This window comes from Malaclemys terrapin, chromosome 10, assembly GCF_027887155.1.
Source record: "Malaclemys terrapin pileata isolate rMalTer1 chromosome 10, rMalTer1.hap1, whole genome shotgun sequence".
Taxonomy (NCBI): Eukaryota; Metazoa; Chordata; order Testudines; family Emydidae; genus Malaclemys; species Malaclemys terrapin.
In genome coordinates this window covers 34,018,323-34,039,466 of record NC_071514.1, presented here as the reverse complement: position 1 = coordinate 34,039,466, position 21,144 = coordinate 34,018,323, and the positions used below count along the sequence as shown (strand labels likewise).

Below are 21,144 nucleotides of genomic sequence, written 5' to 3'. Positions count from 1 at the left end.
ATAAATAGTATTTTTCAATTCACCTCATACAAGGACCGTAGTGCAATCTCTGTCATGACAGGACAGTGATAGTGACAATGAAATGCTAAGGGACATTAGAGAGGCTATCAAAATAAAGAACTCGATAATAGTGGGGGATTTCAATTATCCCCATATTGACTGGGAACATGTCACCTCAGGATGAAATCCAGAGACAAAATTTCTCAATACTTTAAATGACTGTTTCTTGGAGCAGCTGGTACAGGAACCCACAAGAGGAGAGGCAAGTCTCGATTTAGTCCTGAGTGAAGTGCAGGATATGGTCCAAGAGGTAACTATAACAGGACCACTTGGAAATAGTGACCATACTATAATAACTTTTAACTTTCCTGTGGTGGGAAGAACACCTCAACAGCCCAACACTGTGGCTTAACTTCAGAAAGGGGAACTATGCAAAAATGAGGCGGTTAGTTAAACAGAAATTAAAAGGTACAGTAACTAGAGTGAAATCCGTGCAAGTTGCATGGACACTTCTCAAAGACACCATAATAGAGACCCAACTTAAATGTATACCCCAAATTAAAAAACACAGTAAAAGAACTAAAAAAGAGCCACCATGGCTTAACCACCATGTAAAAAAACCAGAGGGAGATAAAAAGACATCTTTTAAAAAGTGGAAGTCAAATCCTAGTGAGGTAAATAGAAAGGCGCATAAACACTGCCAAATTAAGTGTAAAAATGTAATAAGAAAAGCCAAAAAGGAGTTTGAAGAACAGCTAGCCAAAAACTCAAAAGGTAATAACAGAAGCAGGAAGCCTGCTAAACGACCAGTGGGGCCCCTGGATGACTGAGATACAAAAGGAGCACTTAAAGACGATAAAAGTCATTGAGGAGAAACTAAATGGATTCTTTGCTTCAGTCTTCACGGCTGAAGACGTTAGGGAGATTCCCAAACCTGAGCCAGCTTTTGTAGGTGACAAATCTGAGGAATTGTCACAAATTGAAGTGTCACGAGAGGAGGTTTTGGAATTAATTGATAAACTTAACATTAACAAGTCACCGGGACCAGATGGCAGTCACCCAAGAGTTCTGAAAGAACTCAAATGTGAAATAGCGGAACTACTAACTATGGTTTGTAATCTGTCCTTTAAATCAGCTTCTGTACCCAATGACTGGAAGATAGCCAATTTAACGCCAGTATTTAAAAAAGGCTCTAGAGATGATCCCGGCAATTACAGACCAGTAAGTCTAACATCAGTACTGGGCAAATCAGCTGAAACAATCATAAAGAATAAAATTATCAGACGCATAGAACAACATAAATTGTTGGGCAAAAGTCAACATGGTTTCTGTAAAGGGAAATCGTGTCTTACTAATCTATTAGAATTCTTTGAAGGGGTCAACAAACATGTGGACAAGGGGGATCCAGTGGACATAGTGTACTTAGATTTCCAGAAAGCCTTTGACAAGGTTCCTCATCAAAGACTCTTATGTAAATTAAGTTGTTATGGGATAAGAGGGAAGATCCTTTAATGGATTGAGAACTGGTTAAAAAAAAGACAGGGAACAAAAAGGTAGGAATAAATGGTAAATTTTCAGAATGGAGAGGGGTAACTAGTGGTGTTCCAAGGGTCAGTCCTAGGACCAATCCTATTCAACTTATTCATAAATGATCTGGAAAAAGGGGTAAAAAGTGAGGTGGCAAAGTTTGCAGACGATACTAAACTGCTCAAGATAGTTAAGACTAAAGCAGACTGTGAAGAACTTCAAAAAGATCTCACAAAACTAAGTGATTGGGCAACAAAATGGCAAAGGAAATTTAATGTGGATAAATGTAAAGTAATGCACATTAGGAAAAATAACCCCAACTATACATACAATATGATGGGGGCTAATTTAGCTACAATTAATCAGGAAAAAGATCTTGAAGTCATCGTGGATAGTTCTCTGAAGACATCCATGCAGTGTGCAGCGGCAGTCAAAAAAGCAAACAGGATGTTAGGAATCATTAAAAAGGGGATAGAGAATAAGACAGAGAATATCTTCTTGCCCTTATATAAATCCATGGTATGCCCACATCTTGAATACTACGTACAGATGTGGTCTCCTCATCTCAAAAAAGATATACTGGCATTAGAAAAAGTTCAGAGAAGGGTAACTAAAATGATTAGGCTGGGGTTTGGAACGGGTCCCATATGAGGAGAGATTAAAGAGGCTAGGACTCTTCAGCTTGGAAAAGAGGAGACTAAGGGGGGATATGATAGAGGTATATAAAATCATGAGTGATGTGGAGAAAGTGAATAAGGAAAAGTTATTTACTTGTTCCCATAATATAAGAACTAGGGGCCACCAAATGAAATTAATGGGCAGCAGGTTTAAAACAAATACAAGGAAGGTCTTCACACAGCGCACAGTCAACTTGTGGAACTCCTTGCCTGAGGAGGTTGTGAAGGCTAGGACTATAACAGGGTTTAAAAGAGAACTGGATAAATTCATGGTGGTTAAGTCCATTAATGGCTATTAGCCAGGATGGGTAAGGAATGGGGTCCCTAGCCTCTGTTTGTCAGAGGGTGATGATGGACGGCAGGAGAGAGATTACTTGATCATTACCTGTTAAGTTCACTCCCTCTGGGGCACCTGGCATTGGCCACTGTCGGTAGACAGGATACTGGGCTGGATGGACCTTTGGTCTGACCCAGTACAGCCATTCTTATGTTCTTAAAGCGCAAATTACAAATGTAGATTTTGTTTGTTTGTTACATAACTGCACTAAAAAAAAAAAAACAATGTAAAACTTTAGAGCCTACAAGTCCACTCAGTCCTACTTCTTGTGCAGCCAATTGCTAAAAGAAACAAGTTTATTCACATTTACGGGAGATAATGCTGCCAGCTTATTATTTACAATGTCACCTGAAAGTTAGACCAGACGTTCGCATGGCTCTTTTGTAGCCCGCATTGCAAGGTATTTACATGCCAGATATGCTAAACATTTGTGCCCCTTCATGCTTTGGCCACCATTCCAGAGGACATGCTTCCATGCTGATGATGGGTTCTGCTCGATAACTATCCAAAGCAGTGCAGACCAACGCATGTTCATTTTCATTAGCTGACTCAGATGTCACCAGTAGAAGGTTGATTTTCTTTTTTGGTGGTTTGGGTTCTGTAGTTTTCGCATTGGAGTGTTGGTCTTTTAAGACATCTGAACGCATGCCCCACACCACATTCCTCTCAGATTTCGGAAGGCACTTCAGATTCTTAAACCTTGGGTCGAGTGCTGTAGCTATCATTAGAAATCTCACATTGGTACCTTCTTTGCATTTTGTCAAATCTACAGTGAAAGTGTTCTTAAAACAAACAACATGTGCTGGGTCATCATCCAAGACTGCTATAACATGAAATATATGGCAGAATGCGGGTAAAACACGGAGCAGGAGACATACAATTCTCCCCCAAGGAGGAATTCATTCACAAATTTAATTAACGCATATTTTTTAAAAACGAGAGTCATCAGCATGGAAGCATGTCCTCTGGAATGGTGGCCAAAGCATGAAGGGACAGATGAATCTTTAGTGCATTTGGCACGTAAATATCTTGCAATACTGGCTACAACTGTGCCATGCGAAAGCCTGTTCTCGCTTTAAGATGACATTGTAAACAAGAAGCAGGCAGCGTTATCTCCTGCAAATGTAAACAAACTTGATTGTCTGAGCGACTGGCTTAAAAAGAAGTAGAACTGAGTGGACTTGTAGGCTCTAAAGCAGCGATAGGCAACCTTTGGCATGCGGCTCGCCAGGGTAAGCACCCTGGTGGGCCAGACCAGTTTGTTTATCTGCTGCGTCCGCAGGTTCGGCCGATTGCGGCTCCCACTGGCCGCGGTTCGCAGTCCCAGGCCAATGGGGGCTGCAGGAAGCGCCACGGGCCAAGGGATGTGCTGGCCACCGCTTCCCACTGCCCCCATTGGCCTGGAATGTCGAACCACGGCCAGTGGGAGCCGCGATCAACTGAACCTGTGGACGCGGCAGGTAAACAAACCGGCCCGGCCTGCCAGAGTGCTTACCCTGGCGAGCCATGTGCCAAAGGTTGCCGATCCCTACTCTGAAGTTTTACATGGTTTTATTTTTGAATGCAGTTATTTTTTGGTACAGAACTCTACATTTGTAAGTTCAACTTTCATCATAATACAAGTACTGTAGTGCAATCTCTTTAAGTGAACTGAAAAATACTATTTCTTATTTTTACAGTGCAAATATTTATAATAAAAATAATATAAAGTGAGCACTGTACACTTTGTATTCTGTGTTGTAACTGAAATCAATATATTTGAAAATGTGGAAAACATCAAAAAATATTTATATAAATGATATTCTATTAACAGCAAGATTAATCACTATTAATTTTTCTAATCGCTTGACAGCCCTACATAATACATTCCAGCCATATGATTAAGATTTTTTTACAAATCATTTCATCTTTAAATTAGCCTTTAAAAACACACATCTATTAACCCTTACCGGTACAGTGAAGAACTTGAGCAAGCAGCTGCCAGCATAGGAATAGAGGGTGCAATTTCATTCTCATTTACCTTGCTCTATTGTATATCATTGATTCATTGTCATCCAAGACAGTTGCCAGCATATCCAAGTCATGAAACATTTTCAGCATGTAGTCTGTAAATTTACATCCTGAAACTCTCTCCACCACAGCACTCAGAAGGGTAAAGCCATAAGTCGAATACAAAAACTGGCTTCCTTGAAAAAAAATGGAAGGAGAGAAAGAGATAGGTTATTAAATACCGCTTGAATGAAAAGTTTAATGTTTCCTTCTGCAATCTTTTCCTATGAAGTTTCCTATTCAATACATAAAGTTTTTACACAGGGATCTGTGTCAAGTATCAGGGGGTAGCCGTGTTAGTCTGTATCTACAAAAACAACAAGGAGTCTGGTGGCACCTTAAAGACTAACAGATTTATTTGGGCATAAACTTTTGTGCGTAAAAACCTCACTTCTTCAGATGCATAGAGTGAAATTTACAGATGCAGGCATTATATACTGACACATGGAGAGAAAATACTCACCAGCAACTACACACCACACCACAGAAACACCAACCCAGGAACCAATCCCTGTAGCAAACCTCATTGCCTCCTCTGTCCCCATATCTACTTTAGCGACACCATCAGAGGACCCAACCACATCAGCCACACCATCAAGGGCTCATTCACCTGCACATCTACTAATGTTATATATGCCATCATGTGCCAGCAATGCCCCCCTACCATGTACATTGGCCAAACCGGACAGTCCCTTTGCAAAAGAATAAAATGGACACAAATCAGACATCAGGAATGGTAATATACAAAAGCCAGTAAGTGAACACTTCAATCTCCCTGGTCATTCTATTACAGATTTAAATGTCACTATTATTGAACAAAAAAACTTCAGAAACAGACTTCAAAGAGAAACAGCAGAACTAAAATTCATTTGCAAATTTAACACCATTAATCTGGGCTTGAATAGAGACTGGGAGTGGCTGGCTCATTACAGAAGCAGCTTTTCCTCTCCTGGAATTGACACCTCCTCATCTATTACTGGGAGTGGACTACATCCACCCTGATTGAATTGGCCCTGTCAACACTGGTTCTCCACTTGTGAAGAAACTCCCTTCTCTCCTTGTGTCAGTATATAATGCCTGCATCTGTAACTTTCACTCTATGCATCTGAAGAAGTGACGTTTTTACCCACAAAACTTATGCCCAAATAAATCTGTTAGTCTTTAAGGTGCCACCAAACATAAGAACATAAGAAAGGCGGTACCAGGTCAGACCAAAGGTCCATCTAGCCCAGTATCCTGTCTACCGACAGTGGCCAATGCCAGGTGCCCCAGAGGGAGTGAACCTAACAGGCAATGATCAAGTGATCTCTCTCCTGCCATCCATCTCCATCCTCTGACAGACAGAGGCTAGGGACCCCATTCCTTACCCGTCCTGGCTAATAGCCATTAATGGACTTAACCACCATGAATTTCTCCAGTTCTCTTTTAAACTCTATTATAGTCCTAGCCTTCACAACCTTCTCAGGTAAGGAGTTCCACAAGTTGACTGTGCGCTGCGTGAAGAAGAACTTCCTTTTATTTGTTTTAAACCTGCTGCCTATTCATTTCATTTGATGACCCCTAGTTCTTGTATTATGGGAATAAGTAAATAACTTTTCCTTATCCACTTTCTCCACATCACTCATAATTTTATATACCTCTATCATATCCCCCCTTAGTCTCCTCTTTTCCGAGCTGAAGAGTCCTAGCCTCTTTGATATCTCCTCATATGGGACCCGTTCCAAACCCTTAATCATCTTAGTTGCCCTTTTCTGAACCTTTTCTAGTGCCAGTATATCTTTTTTGAGATGAGGAGACCACATCTGTACGCATTATTCAAGATGAGGGCGTACCATAGATTTATATAAGGGCAATAATATATTCTCAGTCTTATTCTCTATTCCCTTTTTAATGATTCCTAACATCCTGTTTGCTTTTTTTACCGCCTCTGCACACTGCGTGGACATTTTCAGAGAACTATCCACGATGACTCCAAGATCTTTTTCCTGACTCGTTGTAGCTAAATTAGCCCCCATCATATTGTATGTATAGTTGGGGTTATTTTTTCCAATGTGCATTACTTTACATTTATCCACATTAAATTTCCTTTGCCATTTTGTTGCCCAATCACTTAGTTTTGTGAGATCTTTTTGAAGTTCTTCACAGTCTGCTTTGGACTTAACTATCTTTAGCAGTTTTGTATCATCTGCAAACTTTGCCACCTCACTGTTTACCCCTTTCTCCAGATCATTTATGAATAAGTTGAATAGGATCGGTCCGAGGACTGACCCTTGGGGAACACCACTAGTTACCCCTCTCCATTCTGAGAATTTACTATTTATTCCTACCCTTTGTTCCCTCTCTTTAAACCAGTTCTCAATCCATGAAAGGACCTTCCCTTTTATCCCATGGCAGCTTAATTTACATAAGAGCCTTTGGTGAGGGACCTTGTCAAAGGCTTTCTGGAAATCTAAGTACACTATGTCCACTGGATCCCCCTTGTCCACATGTTTGTTGACCCCTTCAAAGAATTCTAATAGATTAGTAAGACACGATTTCCCTTTACAGAAACCATGTTGACTATTGCTCAACAGTTTATGTTTTTCTATGTGTTGGACAATTTTATTCTTAACTATTGTTTCGACTAATTTGCCTGGTACAGACGTTAGACTTACCAGTCTGTAATTGCCGGGATCACCTCTAGAGCCCTTTTTAAATATTGGCGTTACATTAGCTAACTTCCAGTCATTGGGTACAGAAGCCGATTTAAAGGACAGGTTACAAACCTTAGTTAACAGTTCCGCAACTTCACATTTGAGTTCTTTCAGAACTCTTGGGTGACTGCCATCTGGTCCTGGTGACTTGTTAATGTTAAGTTTATCAAATTAATTCCAAAACCTCCTCTCGTGACACTTCAATCCGTGACAGTTCCTCAGATTTGTCACCTACAGAAGCCAGCTCAGGTTTGGGAATCTCCCTAACATCCTCAGCCATGAAGACTGAAGCAAAGAATCCATTTAGTTTCTCCACAATGACTTTATCGTCTTTAAGCGCTCCTTTTGTATCTCGATCATCAAGGGGCTCCACTGGTTGTTTAGCAGGCTTCCTGCTTCTGATGTACTTAAAAAACATTTTGTTATTACCTTTGGAGTTTTTGGCTAGCTGTTCTTCAAACTCCTCTTTGGCTTTTCTTATTACATTCTTGAACTTAATTTGGCAGCGTTTATGCTCCTTTCTATTTGTCTCATTAGGATTTGACTTCCAATTTTTAAAGGAAGTCTTTTTATCTCTCACTGCTTCTTTTACATGGTTGTTAAGCCACGGTGGCTCTCTTTTAGTTCTTTTACTGTGTTTCTTAATTTGGGGTATACATTGAAGTTGGGCCTCTATTATAGTGTCTTTAAAAAGCGCCCATGCAGCTTGCAGGGATTTCACTTTAGTCACTGTACCTTTTAACTTCTGATTAACTAACCCCCTCATTTTTGCATAGGTCCCCCTTTTGAAATTAAATGCCACAGTGTCGGGCTGTTGAGATGGTCTTCCCACCACAGGGACGTTGAACGCTATTATATTATGGTCACTATTTCCAACCGGCCCTGCTATAGTTACCTCTTGGACCAGCTCCTGCGCTCCACTCAGGACTAAATCTAGAGTTGCCTCTCCCCTTGTGGGTTCCCGTACCAGCTGCTCCATGAAGCAGTCATTTAAAGTATCGAGAAATTTTATCTCTGCATTTCGTCCTGAAGTGAAATGTTCCCAGTCAATATGGGGATAATTGAAATCCCCCACTATTATTCAGTTCTTAATTTTGATAGCCTCTCTAATTTCCCTTAGCATTTCATCATCACTATCACCGTCCTGGTCAGGTGGTCGATAATAGATCCCTAATGTTATATTCTTATTAGAGCATGAAATTTCTATCCATAAAGATTCTATGGAACATGCAGATTTGCTTAAGATTTTTTACTTCATTTGATTGTACATTTTCTTTCACATATAGTGCCACTCCCCCCCCTGCACGACCTGTTCTGTCCTTCCGATATATTTTGTACCCCGGAATGATTGTGTCCCATTGATTGCTCTCAGTCCACCAGGTTTCTGTGATGCCTATTATATCAATATCCTCTTTTTTATGTGAATGTTTATCATCTGATCTGGCCCCTACTTTATCCTCTTCCATCCTCTGCTCCTGACTATAACCTGGAGATTCTCTATCATTAGACTCTCCCCTAAGAGAAGTCTCCATCTGAGCCACATGCTCCTCTGCAGCAGTCGGCTTTCCCCCATCTCTTAGTTTAAAAACTGCTCTACAACCTTTTTAATGTTTAGTGCCAGCAGTCTGGTTCCACTTTGGTTTAGGTGGAGCCCATCCTTCCTGTATAGGCTCCCCCCATTCCAAAAGTTTCCCCAGTTCCTAATGAATGTAAACCCCTCCTCTCTACACCATCGTCTCATCCACGCATTGAGACTCTGAAGCTCTGCCTGCCTACCTGGCCCTGCGTGTGGAACCGGGAGCATTTCTGAGAATGCCACCATGGGATCTGTGTGTAACTTTGTCAGAACACACTTATTCCCAGTACATCTTATGCCATCACACTATATCAATATTAGCTTCTCCACAGTGTAATCAGAAACATACAGAATTAAAAAATATTATTCTCTTTTCTATGTTAACTCTACACAGAAATATAGCATCAGCCGAATTCTACTCATGTGATTAGGAAGACCTGCATTTATTTTGTTCTTTTTAATAGCTACTATTCAAATACCCATACTCACCAGAAGACAAACTAATAAATAAGATTTAAGTATGTAACAGTAACGGATAAAACTTTACGGGTAAAAAAAAGGTAAATGCAATTAAAAGCCATGCATGGCAATGAATAGTCAACCAAAGAAGTGATATTTAATCTATGTTAAAATTAAAAAAAAATAAATAAAGACCCAGAACATAACCATAGGAATTGATATAGTGGATCAGACAGAGGTCTAGTTACTCCACTATCCTGTCTCCAACACCACATGCCTCACAGGTACGTGTAAGAAACCCAGAGTAGGCAGATGTAGAGCAATCTGACCCCCATGTTAGGTCTCCTCCTGATCTCTGTTAGAGATTGGCAAAGCCCTGAAAGCATGAGGTTTAATAACCTTTCCACAAAATTAATGACAACTCTGGATAGTCTTATTATTCATAGAAATAGAAAAATTAAAAAATAATTGGATACGTTTTTGGCCTCAAGGACTGTGGCAATGAATTCCACCGTTTAGTTCCACATTGTGTGAAAAAGTATTTCCTTCTATCGGTTTTGAATTTCCCACTATTTAAATTTCATTCAGTGTACCCCTTTTCTTGTGTTTTGAAATGGGCAGAGAAGTTCCTGATCTACCCTCCCTATAATGTTTTTGTTTATATTTATGTCCCCTCTTATTCATCTTCTTTCTAAAATAAACAATCCCAATCTTTTCTATCTTGTTTAATATGAGAGTTTTCCCACACCCTTTATCATTCTTAGTGCTCTTCTCTGAATCCCTCTAGTTCTGCAATATCCTTTTTGAAATGGGTGACCACCACTGCACACAGTATTCTAGATAAGGCCACGCCATTGATTTATATAGAGGAATTATAACATTTCACCAACCTTTTCCTCATGCAACCTAACATTTTGTTTACCTTTTTGACCACAGCTGCACGTTGAGCAAAAGTTTTCACAGTGCCATCTACAATGATGCCCAAGTCCCTGTCTTGAATTGATACAGTTAATTTAGAACCCTATAAATTGTATGAGTAGTTTAATTTTCTCACTCCAGTGCATTTAGCAGCACTGAATTTCATATGCCATCATGTTGCCTGTTCACCAAGCTTGTTTAAGACTCCGAAGTTCCTCACTGTTCTCTCTGGTCTTGACTAACCTAACTTTGTTATCTTCAAATTTTGCTACCTCACTACTCAATCCCCATTTCCATATAATTTAAATATATATAATAAACACCACAAAATCCAGTAGGAATTTGTGAGGCACTCTGTAGTTAACCTTTTGCAATACTGGAAATGTAATATTTAATTTTCCTTGTTTACTGTTTCTTAAACAGTACTTGATCCACTGATTAAACAACTTGTTTGGTTGCTTACCTACCCTAAAAAAAAAAAAAAAAAACTCATGCTGTTGTAGGAAGAAGAGTTAAGAGAGCAAAATAAAACTTCAGTTAAGAAAAAAGACTTTATAGGAAAAGATTAATTTGACTGATCTTACAAGGTCTCCATGTTGAAATTCAATAAAAGGCCGTGTGTGTGTGTTACAGTGAGTTAGCTAAAAATTTTAAGATATACCTTAACCTTTGTAATTCAATAGACAAATTTTGCAGCATATGCTGTACATGGAACTATTTTGAAAGAACTCACTTGAATCTATTTCTACCCACTCTCTAGGACTCTTTATATTCCATCTTAGGGCTTGTCTACACAATTTTTCTACCTGTTTATCAGTCTACAAACTGATAGTTAAGTCTGTGCAACTCCTAGTGTGGATGCAGTTATACTAGTAGAAGGTGTGCTTATAATCAGTACAGTTTATTTCTGAAACTATGAAAAATACACTACACTGAGATAAGCACCTTTAGAGCGATATAACTATATACATACCAGGGGCTTGCACCAATGTAACTATATTCAGTAAATTTCCCAATTTTATTTTTTTTAATCCTTTGCAGGGCATATTTAAAGTGACCAGGTAGTTAGAACATGGCTTGAACACTCCCTTTTGAGGCTCTCATTGGATAACAGGAAAATGAATCTTCTGGTTTAGTCTCAGGACTTGTCTTCACTACCCGCCTTGATCAGTAGGTAGAAATCGATCTCTCGGGGATCGAATTATTGCATCTCGTCAGGACGCGAGGATCCCCGATTCGACGTGCGTATTCCACCAGCGCAGGTAGGAGTAAGCGCCGTCGACGGGGGAGCCGCGACAGTCGATTTGCTGCCGTCCTCACAGCGGGGTAAGTCGGCTCAGATATGTCGAATTCAGCTACGCTATTCGCGTAGCTGAATTTGCGTATCTTAAATAGATCTCCCCCAGTGTAGACCTAGCCTCAATCCCACATAATGCATCAGACAAACTACAATCTGAAGTATACTAAAAATCTAGAACTTAAAGAAAAAATATTAACTTTTGATCAAACGGAATAGAAACTCACCTGGTTTAAAGAATAAAGGATCATTTTTAAATATTTTCAGTGAATCAATCACATTTTCAAATTTTTCTTTCAAATAATACTCTTCATGTTCAAATTCCTTTGTTTTCTTGACAGGTTTTAAATTTCGGCCTTTAGCTTCACCATCCTGTTCTGACTTAGCTTTAGGAAAGTCATTTCTTTCAGTGTCTTTATCTTCTTTTTCTTTCAGTTCCTTCTCCTGGTTAGATTTTTTTACATCTTCCATTAGTTTAAGGGCTTTGTTGGCTTTTTCCTTCTGTTCCTTTACTTTTGTAATATCTTTCTCATAGTGACGAATTCCACTTAAATGTGAAACTAACAATCTTGTAGTAATGGTGACCTAGTTTAAAAGAAGAATATTAAGTGCATGCCTGCTTAACGAAAGAAACTATACAAGGTGCACTTTTATTTCTGCAATTTATATATTTGGTATGTTAAGAAATAAATGAAGAAATAAGAATTCTAGCCATTCTTTCTATTGTAAAGTCTGTTAGAAAAACATATTTAAACATTAGTCTGAAAATCCAAAATTTCCAACATTCCTTTTTCCAGCAGCATGTATTGCTTCCTGCCCCTACTTCTTTTAACTTATGTGTGGTGCACCACATACAGAAAGCTGTGTGCACTTGAAGCGTGTAGGTGGATAGGGAAGGTATGGGACAGACATGAAACTCAGACAACTAACCATGGTTACAGAACAAACTGTCCCATTACCTTTTCACCTTCATATTCTTTTTCTGGAAACTCAGGAACATAATTCTGCACTGGAGCATCTAAATCCAATTTTCCTTCTTCCCACAGTTTAGCAACAGCCATCATTGTAAGGCACTTGCTAATACTAGCAATTCGCATGATTGTCTCTGGTTTACAGATTACACGGTTCTCTACATCAGCATAACCCAGACCTTTAGGAAGAATAAAAGGTCACAGTTAGGGGGTTTACATATATAGAGAGACTTCTTTGGGATTTTACAATGTTCACAAACTTAAGAAGTTTACCAGAATTCTCCAGAACACTTTGCATCTAAGTAAAACAAAGGCATGAAAGGTGCTATTTTCAAAAGTGCTCAGTGTTGGCCTAATTCTGCTCCCATTGACACCAACAATAGTGATTTCAATGGGAGCAGTCAGGCCATTGAAGTGTCTTTTTGAAAATACATCCTACGTTACCCCTTTGAATCACTCTGACCAGTGACAACATAAAACTTAAGACTAATGCAGCTTAGTGAAAAATTAAAATTATATCCTAAGGGCAGACAAGCATGTCTCTCTCACCAGCAGAAGTTGATCCAATAAAAGATATTACCTCACCCACCTGGTTTCTCCAATATCCTGGGACCCATACTGTTAAAACTATACTGCATACATCCTTAAGGGCAAACATTCAATGGAAAAAACTCTCAAAAACCATAACCTAGACTGTCAATCAAGTTAAGTGCCCCACATTCATAAATCCATATTTTAATTCTTTGAAAGAGCTACTGTGAATTACTCTTTTCAAAAATACAATGTAACTTCTTTACAGAGAAAGTAAGATCATTTAAAATCAGGAAATTTACACATAAGCTTTATTAATTGAGTTAAATGCTGTAAGGTTAACTACACAGTGGTTTAATAAATTATTTTTAACCTCTTCAGATATAGACTTAAAGAGGGCTTAGATCAGAAATGAAGAAAAATTCAGTAGTCTCCATCCAGTATATTTGTTACACATCTTAGAACCGCTGCATAGTAGTGTGCAATATCACAGCAACAAGTTCAGTAGTGGGCTCACCAGAGTGTTATATTTCAATCTGCGCTACATTGGTTAAATTGTATATGGAATGTTGCAGTGCACTATTGGTTTATTTCTAATCTAAGATACAGCACACTGGCAAAGGCCAGTTTTTATTAGCCAGACGTGTCTATGTATATAAGTGGAACACAGTCCCCTAACATGCTGCAGTCTAGTGATTAGATTCTCATAGAGCAGTAAAACTTGCCAAAATACAATGAAAGGGAGAAATCAGATTGACCAGTCTATATTGCCCAAGTCTTCTCCTCTAAAGGAAGCTAAAACCCAGATGCCTATGTTGTGCTACTGAGAGTAGCTGGTGCACTTCTCCCCATTCAACTGTCTGCAAAAGTAGCACATCCAAGTCTCAAATCACTATGATCAGATTGGCAAGAAATTGGGCAGAATTTTTACAGAAGACAGAGATTTTGTTATTTTCCATGTTTTTCCCTTCAATCTCATGACTTTATTTTAAGATAATGGTGCTCTACTCGGCCCTCTGGATGAAGGTGTGGGAAGAATCTACCACAACCTGCACCCCTTTATGATACTTTTGTTTATTATTTGTATTACCACAGTGCCTAGGAACACCAATCATGGAGCAGGACTCAGCTGTGGTAGACACTGAGAGTTCTACCCTATCCAATATCTTTCCATTGGATCTTGGAGGAAGATTCTGCTGAAGCAGCAGAGAAGCATAAACTCCTCCTTCTAGGGTCTCTCTGGCACTGGCAGTTTCTCTTAACAACACTGCTGCAAAACCTTCTGAATTGAAAAGCATAATCTGAGGAATTTTTTTTTGTGGCATAATTTTCACATGCCACATTTAAAAACCCCCACCAAAAACACATTCCTGTGGCAACAAAAGGTACATGAAAAATGGAAATCAGCTTTTTGAAGGAATACCTGAAGATTCTGCCACAAACAGGCTTACAATGGAAAGTCTGTTACAACCTTGCTAATGAGCCTTTCCGGGACCCTATAACTGATCTTTAGCAAAGTACATTACTGTTTGTTTCTGTTATCTTAGTTGCCTGAAACAAACACCAAAATGTTTTTGGAAAGATAAGTAAGTAGGGTCAATCAAGATCAATAAATAAGTCCTCATTGGAGTTCTGTTCAGACCTATCTAGACCTGTCTTTCCAGGGCAATCTATATAACCTGCAAAATAATTTATGACTATTGAAAGGATTATAGCTGTCAAATCTCAACATGTTCCCAAAGGGAGTCTAAACACCAGCCCACTAGTATATGAAATATCACTGAATTGGAATCACTCAAGTTTATTCTGACCATTATGTAGATTCTCAGAGAAAGATTATGTCTAGTATAGAATAGTAAAAGAACAGTTGTTTCTCAAGCTAAGCCAAACATAATCAATTTAATATCTGTAGATATCAATTATTTTATTTTCACCAGCAGCTGCATAAATATGATGTACAGTTCTGTCTGAAAGAGTACCATATAATACGTAGCAGTGAAGGAGAACTTTAAAGGGGGGGCTGTATGGCAGAATGATTGTGCACAGCAGGTATTTACTTAGATGTAGATCAGGAGAGGGCACAAGGAAATATTCTCTTTTTTAATTACAATATCCACCCTCTTCCATGAGTCTCCCATATTGCTTACTGGGGGAAAAGTTCTGTAAAATGTTTGCAGAAAGAGTTTGGGAAAGATTCTATTAAGCAAACTTAATTTAAGCCACGTTCAGCCAAACTCAACAGGGTGAGTGCCAAGCTAAGTGTGGATTGCTAGTTATCATTTATTACAACTAAAATCACTTAGCATGACTGACAACAGCAAATTTCCTCATAATTAGTTACAATGCAAGTTAGACCTATGCAAGCAAGATTAAAGTACATTACCTCCCTTTCGTAAGTCTCTCATTAAAGTCAGGCATTTTGAGCCAGTGTATAGTCAAGACCTTCTTAAGCCTCATATTGAGGCATTTCTTTTGACACCACTCACCTCTTAGGAATTACCTTATCCAATTTTAGGTCACCATTCAACTGTGCACATACTGTAATGCCTTCAGAGCGTGAAACTTGTTCCCCTCCCAGTAGTGGTCTTGGCCTTTTCCTCCACACTTGTCAACATGCCTTATAAACAATCCCCCAAAAGGGTGCTTCAATTACAACCACTACTATCTTCTACAGCAGTGTTTCCCAAACTTGGAACGCCGCTTGTGTAGGGAAAGCCCCTGGCGGGCTGGGCCGGTTTGTTTACCTGCCGCATCCACAGGTTTGGCCGATCGCGGCTCCCACTGACTGCGGTTCGCTGCTCTAGGCCAATGGGAGTTGCTGGAAGCGGCAGCCAGTACGTTCCTCGGCCCGCGCCGCTTCCAGCAGCTCCCATTGTCCTGGAGCAGCGACTCGCGGCCACGGGGAGCTGCAATTGGCCGGACCTGCGAACACGGCAGGTAAACAAACCGGCCCGGCCTGACAGGGGCTTTCCCTACACAAGTGGCGTCCCAAGTTTGGGAAACACTGTTCCACAGAGATACTTTATTCTTCTCCTTACTTCAACCCTCCCCCATTTTATAGATTTTAAGGCCACAGGGACTATTATTATTTCTTGTCGTCTGTAGTTTTTTAGGGCAGATTTTATAATACAGGCAGTCCTCAGACTTATGAAAATTGGTTTCTGAGAATCGCATCGTAAGTCGAAAACATCGTAACTCGAATCCCATAGGAACACTGTGGGATCGAGAGTCGTAAAGTCGGAACCAACATCATAAAGTCGGAACGGGACATCAATTGACAAATGTCGTAAGTGCCATTCCATCGTAACTCTAACGTCATAAAGTCGTGGACTGCCTGTACTTTTAAGATTGTGAAGTTAATGGACAGCACCTGGCACAAACTGAAGAACAATTACTACTTCAGATTTGTAACCCGAATGAAATGTTAATTTTAAAGAACATGCAGAACTGAGTTCCTGTATACCAACCTTCTGACCATACTTCCTTTCCATCTACAGAAACTCCAATTACTATGCCTGGGGCTCCCACTTCATCCTGTCACAAAAATACTCCAGTCATTAAAAGGCTCTGCTCCTTCAGAATTCAAACATACATTCTGCTTTTATAGGATTTAGGATAAGCAGTGTTCCCAGAAAGTACATGATTATTGAAATTATTTTGTTTAAATACCAATTGGGCTGAATTTGTACAAATCCCCTTTGAAAAGCTGCAGATATCTGTTGTGGTGCTGGACAGCTACAATGAGAGTCCAATGAGCTTAAAGATTAATTTAATACTAACTACACCAACTGCAGACAAGGAACATAAAATCTTCCAAATAAGATGCAATATATGAGTGATATCACATGACAGTCAACACAGATCATTTTAGTGAGTCTGGGATGTTCTGATTTAAATTATACCCTGAAGCTTCAGTTCCAAATTTGCAGAACATCATGACATTCTATTTATATAGTTCACATGGCTCTGTGCTCTCCTCCAGTCCTTCAAATAGTCCTGAGTTCCCATTACTCACTACTAAAAATACTTCTACCACTAGTTTATGCCAGGCCTGCACTGGTTTAATGAGCCCCTTTAAGGGCAGCCCTTCCTGACAGTAAATATATTCAGTAACTGAAACGCACTTTCAGACCCTTCTGACAGTTCTTACATACAAGCAATGATGACATTAAGTGATTTACTGTGAAATCCTGATGTGAACAGACCAAACAACACCACAAGCAGCACAGAAGTAAAGTATAGATACGTTCCCTGGGCTGCGGAGATATTGCACTAGTCAGGGACCAGACTCCTAAGAGTGCGCTGGGTGTATAGGGTTGTTCCTCTCTCCTCCCCAGTAACCTAAACACTAGTGATTAGGCTACACAGAGGAAGTTTTTGAAAGTGCTCAGACACACACATAGGGAAGTAGTTTCAGGGACACGTTCAACTTCAAAACCACATTTGTCTCAAACATCTTCCCTCTGCAAGTGACACCTGAATTCCCACCAGATGAGTAATGTCAACCAGCACCCGTCTTGCTCTGTTTGCGCACCAAAGCCCTGGAGGAATCATAGAACATTAAGGTTGGAAGGGACCTCAGGAGGTCATCTAGTCCAACCCCCTGCTCAAAGCAGGACCAATCTCCAGACAGATTTTTACCCCAGTTTCCTAAATGGCCCCCACAAGCATTGAACTCACAACCCTGGGTTTAGCAGGCCAATGCTCAAACCACTGAGCTATCCCTCCACGAGGAGCAGATTTCTTATGATTTCTTTTTGCGCAGCGCCTAGCATCAGGCCAGGGGCTGGGTGCATGCGGCAGTGCCAGCAGGCCTTGGAGATGGAGGTGGGGGGAGGGACGAAGGGCAGCAGCAAGAAGCGATTTTAAGACAAACACGTGCAGCTGTGGGCTGGGAAACACGGGGCCCGCGGCGGCTCCTCCTCTCCTCCCTCCCCCACAGCCATGGGTGCCGGGTGCCAGGCCCGCCCCTCCCCCACAGGGGGACCCAGGGCGCGGCACCTTAATCCTCTGCAGCAGGTCCCTGCTGCTCTCGATGGCCCGGGCGAAGCCCCCAGGGGGCGGCGGCTTCACCTCTCCCGCCGCCCCGCACCGCGGGGCCCCCTCCTGCTCGCAGCCGGCCGCCACCTTAACCCCCAGCGCGAGACCCAGACCGACCCCCCAGCCCCAGGCGCCGGCTCCCCGGGGTGGGCACGGGCCGCTCCCCAGGCGCTGCAGCCGCTGCTGCCCCCAGCCCCGCACGGGGCCCGAGACTCGGCGCAAAGCCCGCGCCAAGCAGTGCATCGCTTCAGCCTGGCCGCCGCCAGGCAGGAGCAGCTGCTCCCGAGAGCTCGGCCGGCCAAGCCCCGAGCACATCGAGTGGGGGTGGAGACACTTGGCTTCTAACCTTGTGCCCATCCCCCCTCGCTTCACTTGCCCCCTTCCTTCCCTTCTCCTCCCGCCTGGGCGTTCTCACCTCCACAGCCTGGGGGCGGGGCCGGGGCCGGGGCCGGGGCCGCGGGGGTGGGCAGGGGCACTCTAGAACTGGGCTCTCTATCTTTCCACACTGCTGGCCCCTCTGCCCTTTCCGGAGTCTGGTTTGTCTGGTTTCACCTCACTTAAAAACCAGTTGCTTACAAAATCCAGCGTAAAAATACAGAAGTGTCCCAGCCCACTAGTACTGAAAAATCCCTCACTTTCTCATGTTTACCATAGAGTTACAAAATAAATAGACTGAAATAGATCGTACTTACATTTCAGGGTGATACTTGAGCTTGGGAGCCTTGTCTGAAGCCCGAGCCCCGCCACCGGGGCTGGGGTTGCCAGGCATCCGTTTTTTTACCAGGACGCAAGGTTGAAAAGGGACCCTGTGGCTCCAGTCAGCACCACTGACCAGGCCACTAAAAGTCTGGTTGGCGGTGCAGCACGGCAGAGGCAGGATCCCTGCCTGGCCAGCAGAACCAGCTCCAGGGTTTTTGCTGCCCTAAGTGGCAGGAAAAATTTAAAAAAAGCCGTGATCGCAATTGCGATCAGTGGCACTCCAGCAGCAGCTCCACCGCACCGCTTTCTTCTTCGGCGGGAATTCGGCGGCAGGTGCTTCCCTCCAAGAGGGACCCGCTGCTGAATTGCCGCCGAACAGCCTGATGTGCCGCCCCTTCCCCTTGGCCGCCCCAAGCATCTGCTTGCTGGGCTGGTGCCTGGAGCCAACCCTGCTGGCCAGGCTCCACGCGGCTCCTGAAGCGGCCAGCATGTCCGGCTCCTAGGCGCAGGAAGGCCACAGGAGCTCCTCGCACTGCCCCCACCCTGAGCAACAGCTCCACAGCTCCTATTGGCCAGGAACCACAGCCAATGGGAGCTGCAGGGGTGGCGCCTACGGGTGCGGGCAGTGCACACACCTCCCTGGCCCTGCCACCTAGAAGCTGGACATGCCGGCTGCTTCCAGGAGCTACGTGAGGTAAGCGCCACCCAGCACCACCTCCCACACCCCAAGCCCCTGCTCCAGCCCTGAGCCCCCTTCTGGACCCCAAGCCCCTCATCCACGGCCCCACCCCAGAGCGCACACCACCAGCTGGAGCCCTCACCCCCCCGTACCCCTGCCCCAGCCTAGAGTCCCCTCCCGCACCCTGAACCCCTCATTTCTGGCCCCACCTCACAGCCTGCACCCCCTCCTGGACCTCAACCCCCTGCCCCTGCCCGGTGAAAGCGAGTGAGGGTGGGGGAGAGCGAGGGGAGGGAGTGAGCATGGGCGGGGCCTCGGAGAAGGGGCGAGGCCTCAGGGCGGGGCAAGGGTGTTCAGTTTTGTGCTATTAGAAAGTTGGCAAACCTACCGGGGCTGAAGCATGGAACTTCGCTTCGTGGTGCTCTTTGTGGCATGCGGCCCCAGGCAACTGCTCTGCTTGCTACCCCCCAGCGTGGGTCCTGCACTTGCAACCTCCCCCTAAACCCATCCCATGACCTCCTACCTGCTACTGTATTTTCCACTCTATGCATCTGATGAAGTGGGTTCTAGCCCATGAAAGCGTATGCCCAAATATATTTGTTAGTCTCTAAGGTGGCACAGGGACTCCTTGTTGTTTTAACCTCCAGGTTGAGAAATATTGATCTACAGGAGTTGAGTACCCCCTGGAAGATCTCTGCGTACCTCCAGGGGTATGCATACCCCTGGCTGAGAACCACTGCTGTAGAAGACCCTGAAGGGGGAAAGCACAGAACAGAGGTGGCTGCCCAGTTACTGGTGGGCAGCCTAGCAGCACGTGCCCTATTTTGGTCCATTTATCGCTTCACCCTAGTCACAACACTGATGTCTAAGGCCTCGTCTAAACTTACCAAGGATCAACTCTGCTGCGATCGATGCAGCGGGGAGGTCAATTTAGTGGGTCTTCTAAATTGACTGCAGAGCGCTCTCTAGTACTCCACCAGAATGAGAGGAGTACGGTAAGTCAATGGGAGAGTGTCTCCTGTCGATGCAGCGTGGTATAGACACTGCAGTAAGTCAACCTAAGCTACGTCGACTCCAGCTATGTTATTCAGGTAGCTGGAGTAGCGTAATTTAAGTCAATTTACCTCAGTAGGGTAGACAAGGCCTAAATCCCAAGAAGCCCTGCTTTCCATACATGAAAGGCTGCTTTTTAAGCCCCCTATTATCCTCCAGCGCCAATCAGACCCATAAAAATACTGAGTTAACTGTACACAATTGTAGAATAAATGCAAGTTTAAGTCAGCCAGAGGAACAATTCAATCCACACTTACAAAGATTAAATTAATTTTGGGGAAAAAATAGATTGATCTAACCAGCCCTCGAGCTGCTAGTTAATAGTCTTGACCTGTGCCCCTGCCCTGCAGGCTTTATTGCTTTTGGAGGCTAGCTGGGAATTAGTTTCAAAGAGCCAGTGCTCCTAATGAGTGGCTACAGCTCTCTCTTGAAGAAGTATGTGACCATTGATTATAACCCTTGATAGCCAGGATTGTATTCCAAAGGAATTTTCAGTATAGCTGATAAAGTTGATAAGCAACAATTTTATCTTTTTAATAGCGCTTTTGCTTATTTAACCTTTTATTTAAAGTCCATATTCCCATCTACAGTCATGAGTGATTTGCAGCCCCTTCAGATTAGTCAAATCATCATCAATT

The 21,144-nt window shown here is 42.6% G+C and overlaps 1 protein-coding gene across 2 annotated transcripts in view; it reads right to left on the bottom strand.

Annotated features, from left to right (window-relative positions):
- LACTB (lactamase beta) overlaps positions 1 to 18,347 on the bottom strand; it is a 38,760-nt gene extending 20,413 nt beyond the window's left edge. For both annotated transcript variants that reach the window (XM_054041992.1, XM_054041993.1), the window contains exons 1-5: positions 18,037 to 18,347; positions 16,503 to 16,569; positions 12,493 to 12,683; positions 11,761 to 12,118; positions 4,562 to 4,727 (exon numbers count right to left, since the gene is read on the bottom strand). In XM_054041992.1, coding sequence (XP_053897967.1) covers positions 4,562 to 4,727; positions 11,761 to 12,118; positions 12,493 to 12,683; positions 16,503 to 16,569; positions 18,037 to 18,318 — 1,064 coding nt within the window. In that variant the 5' untranslated portion in view covers positions 18,319 to 18,347. The remainder of the gene's footprint in view (positions 1 to 4,561; positions 4,728 to 11,760; positions 12,119 to 12,492; positions 12,684 to 16,502; positions 16,570 to 18,036) is intronic.
- Between the last annotated feature and the right edge of the window lie 2,797 nt (positions 18,348 to 21,144).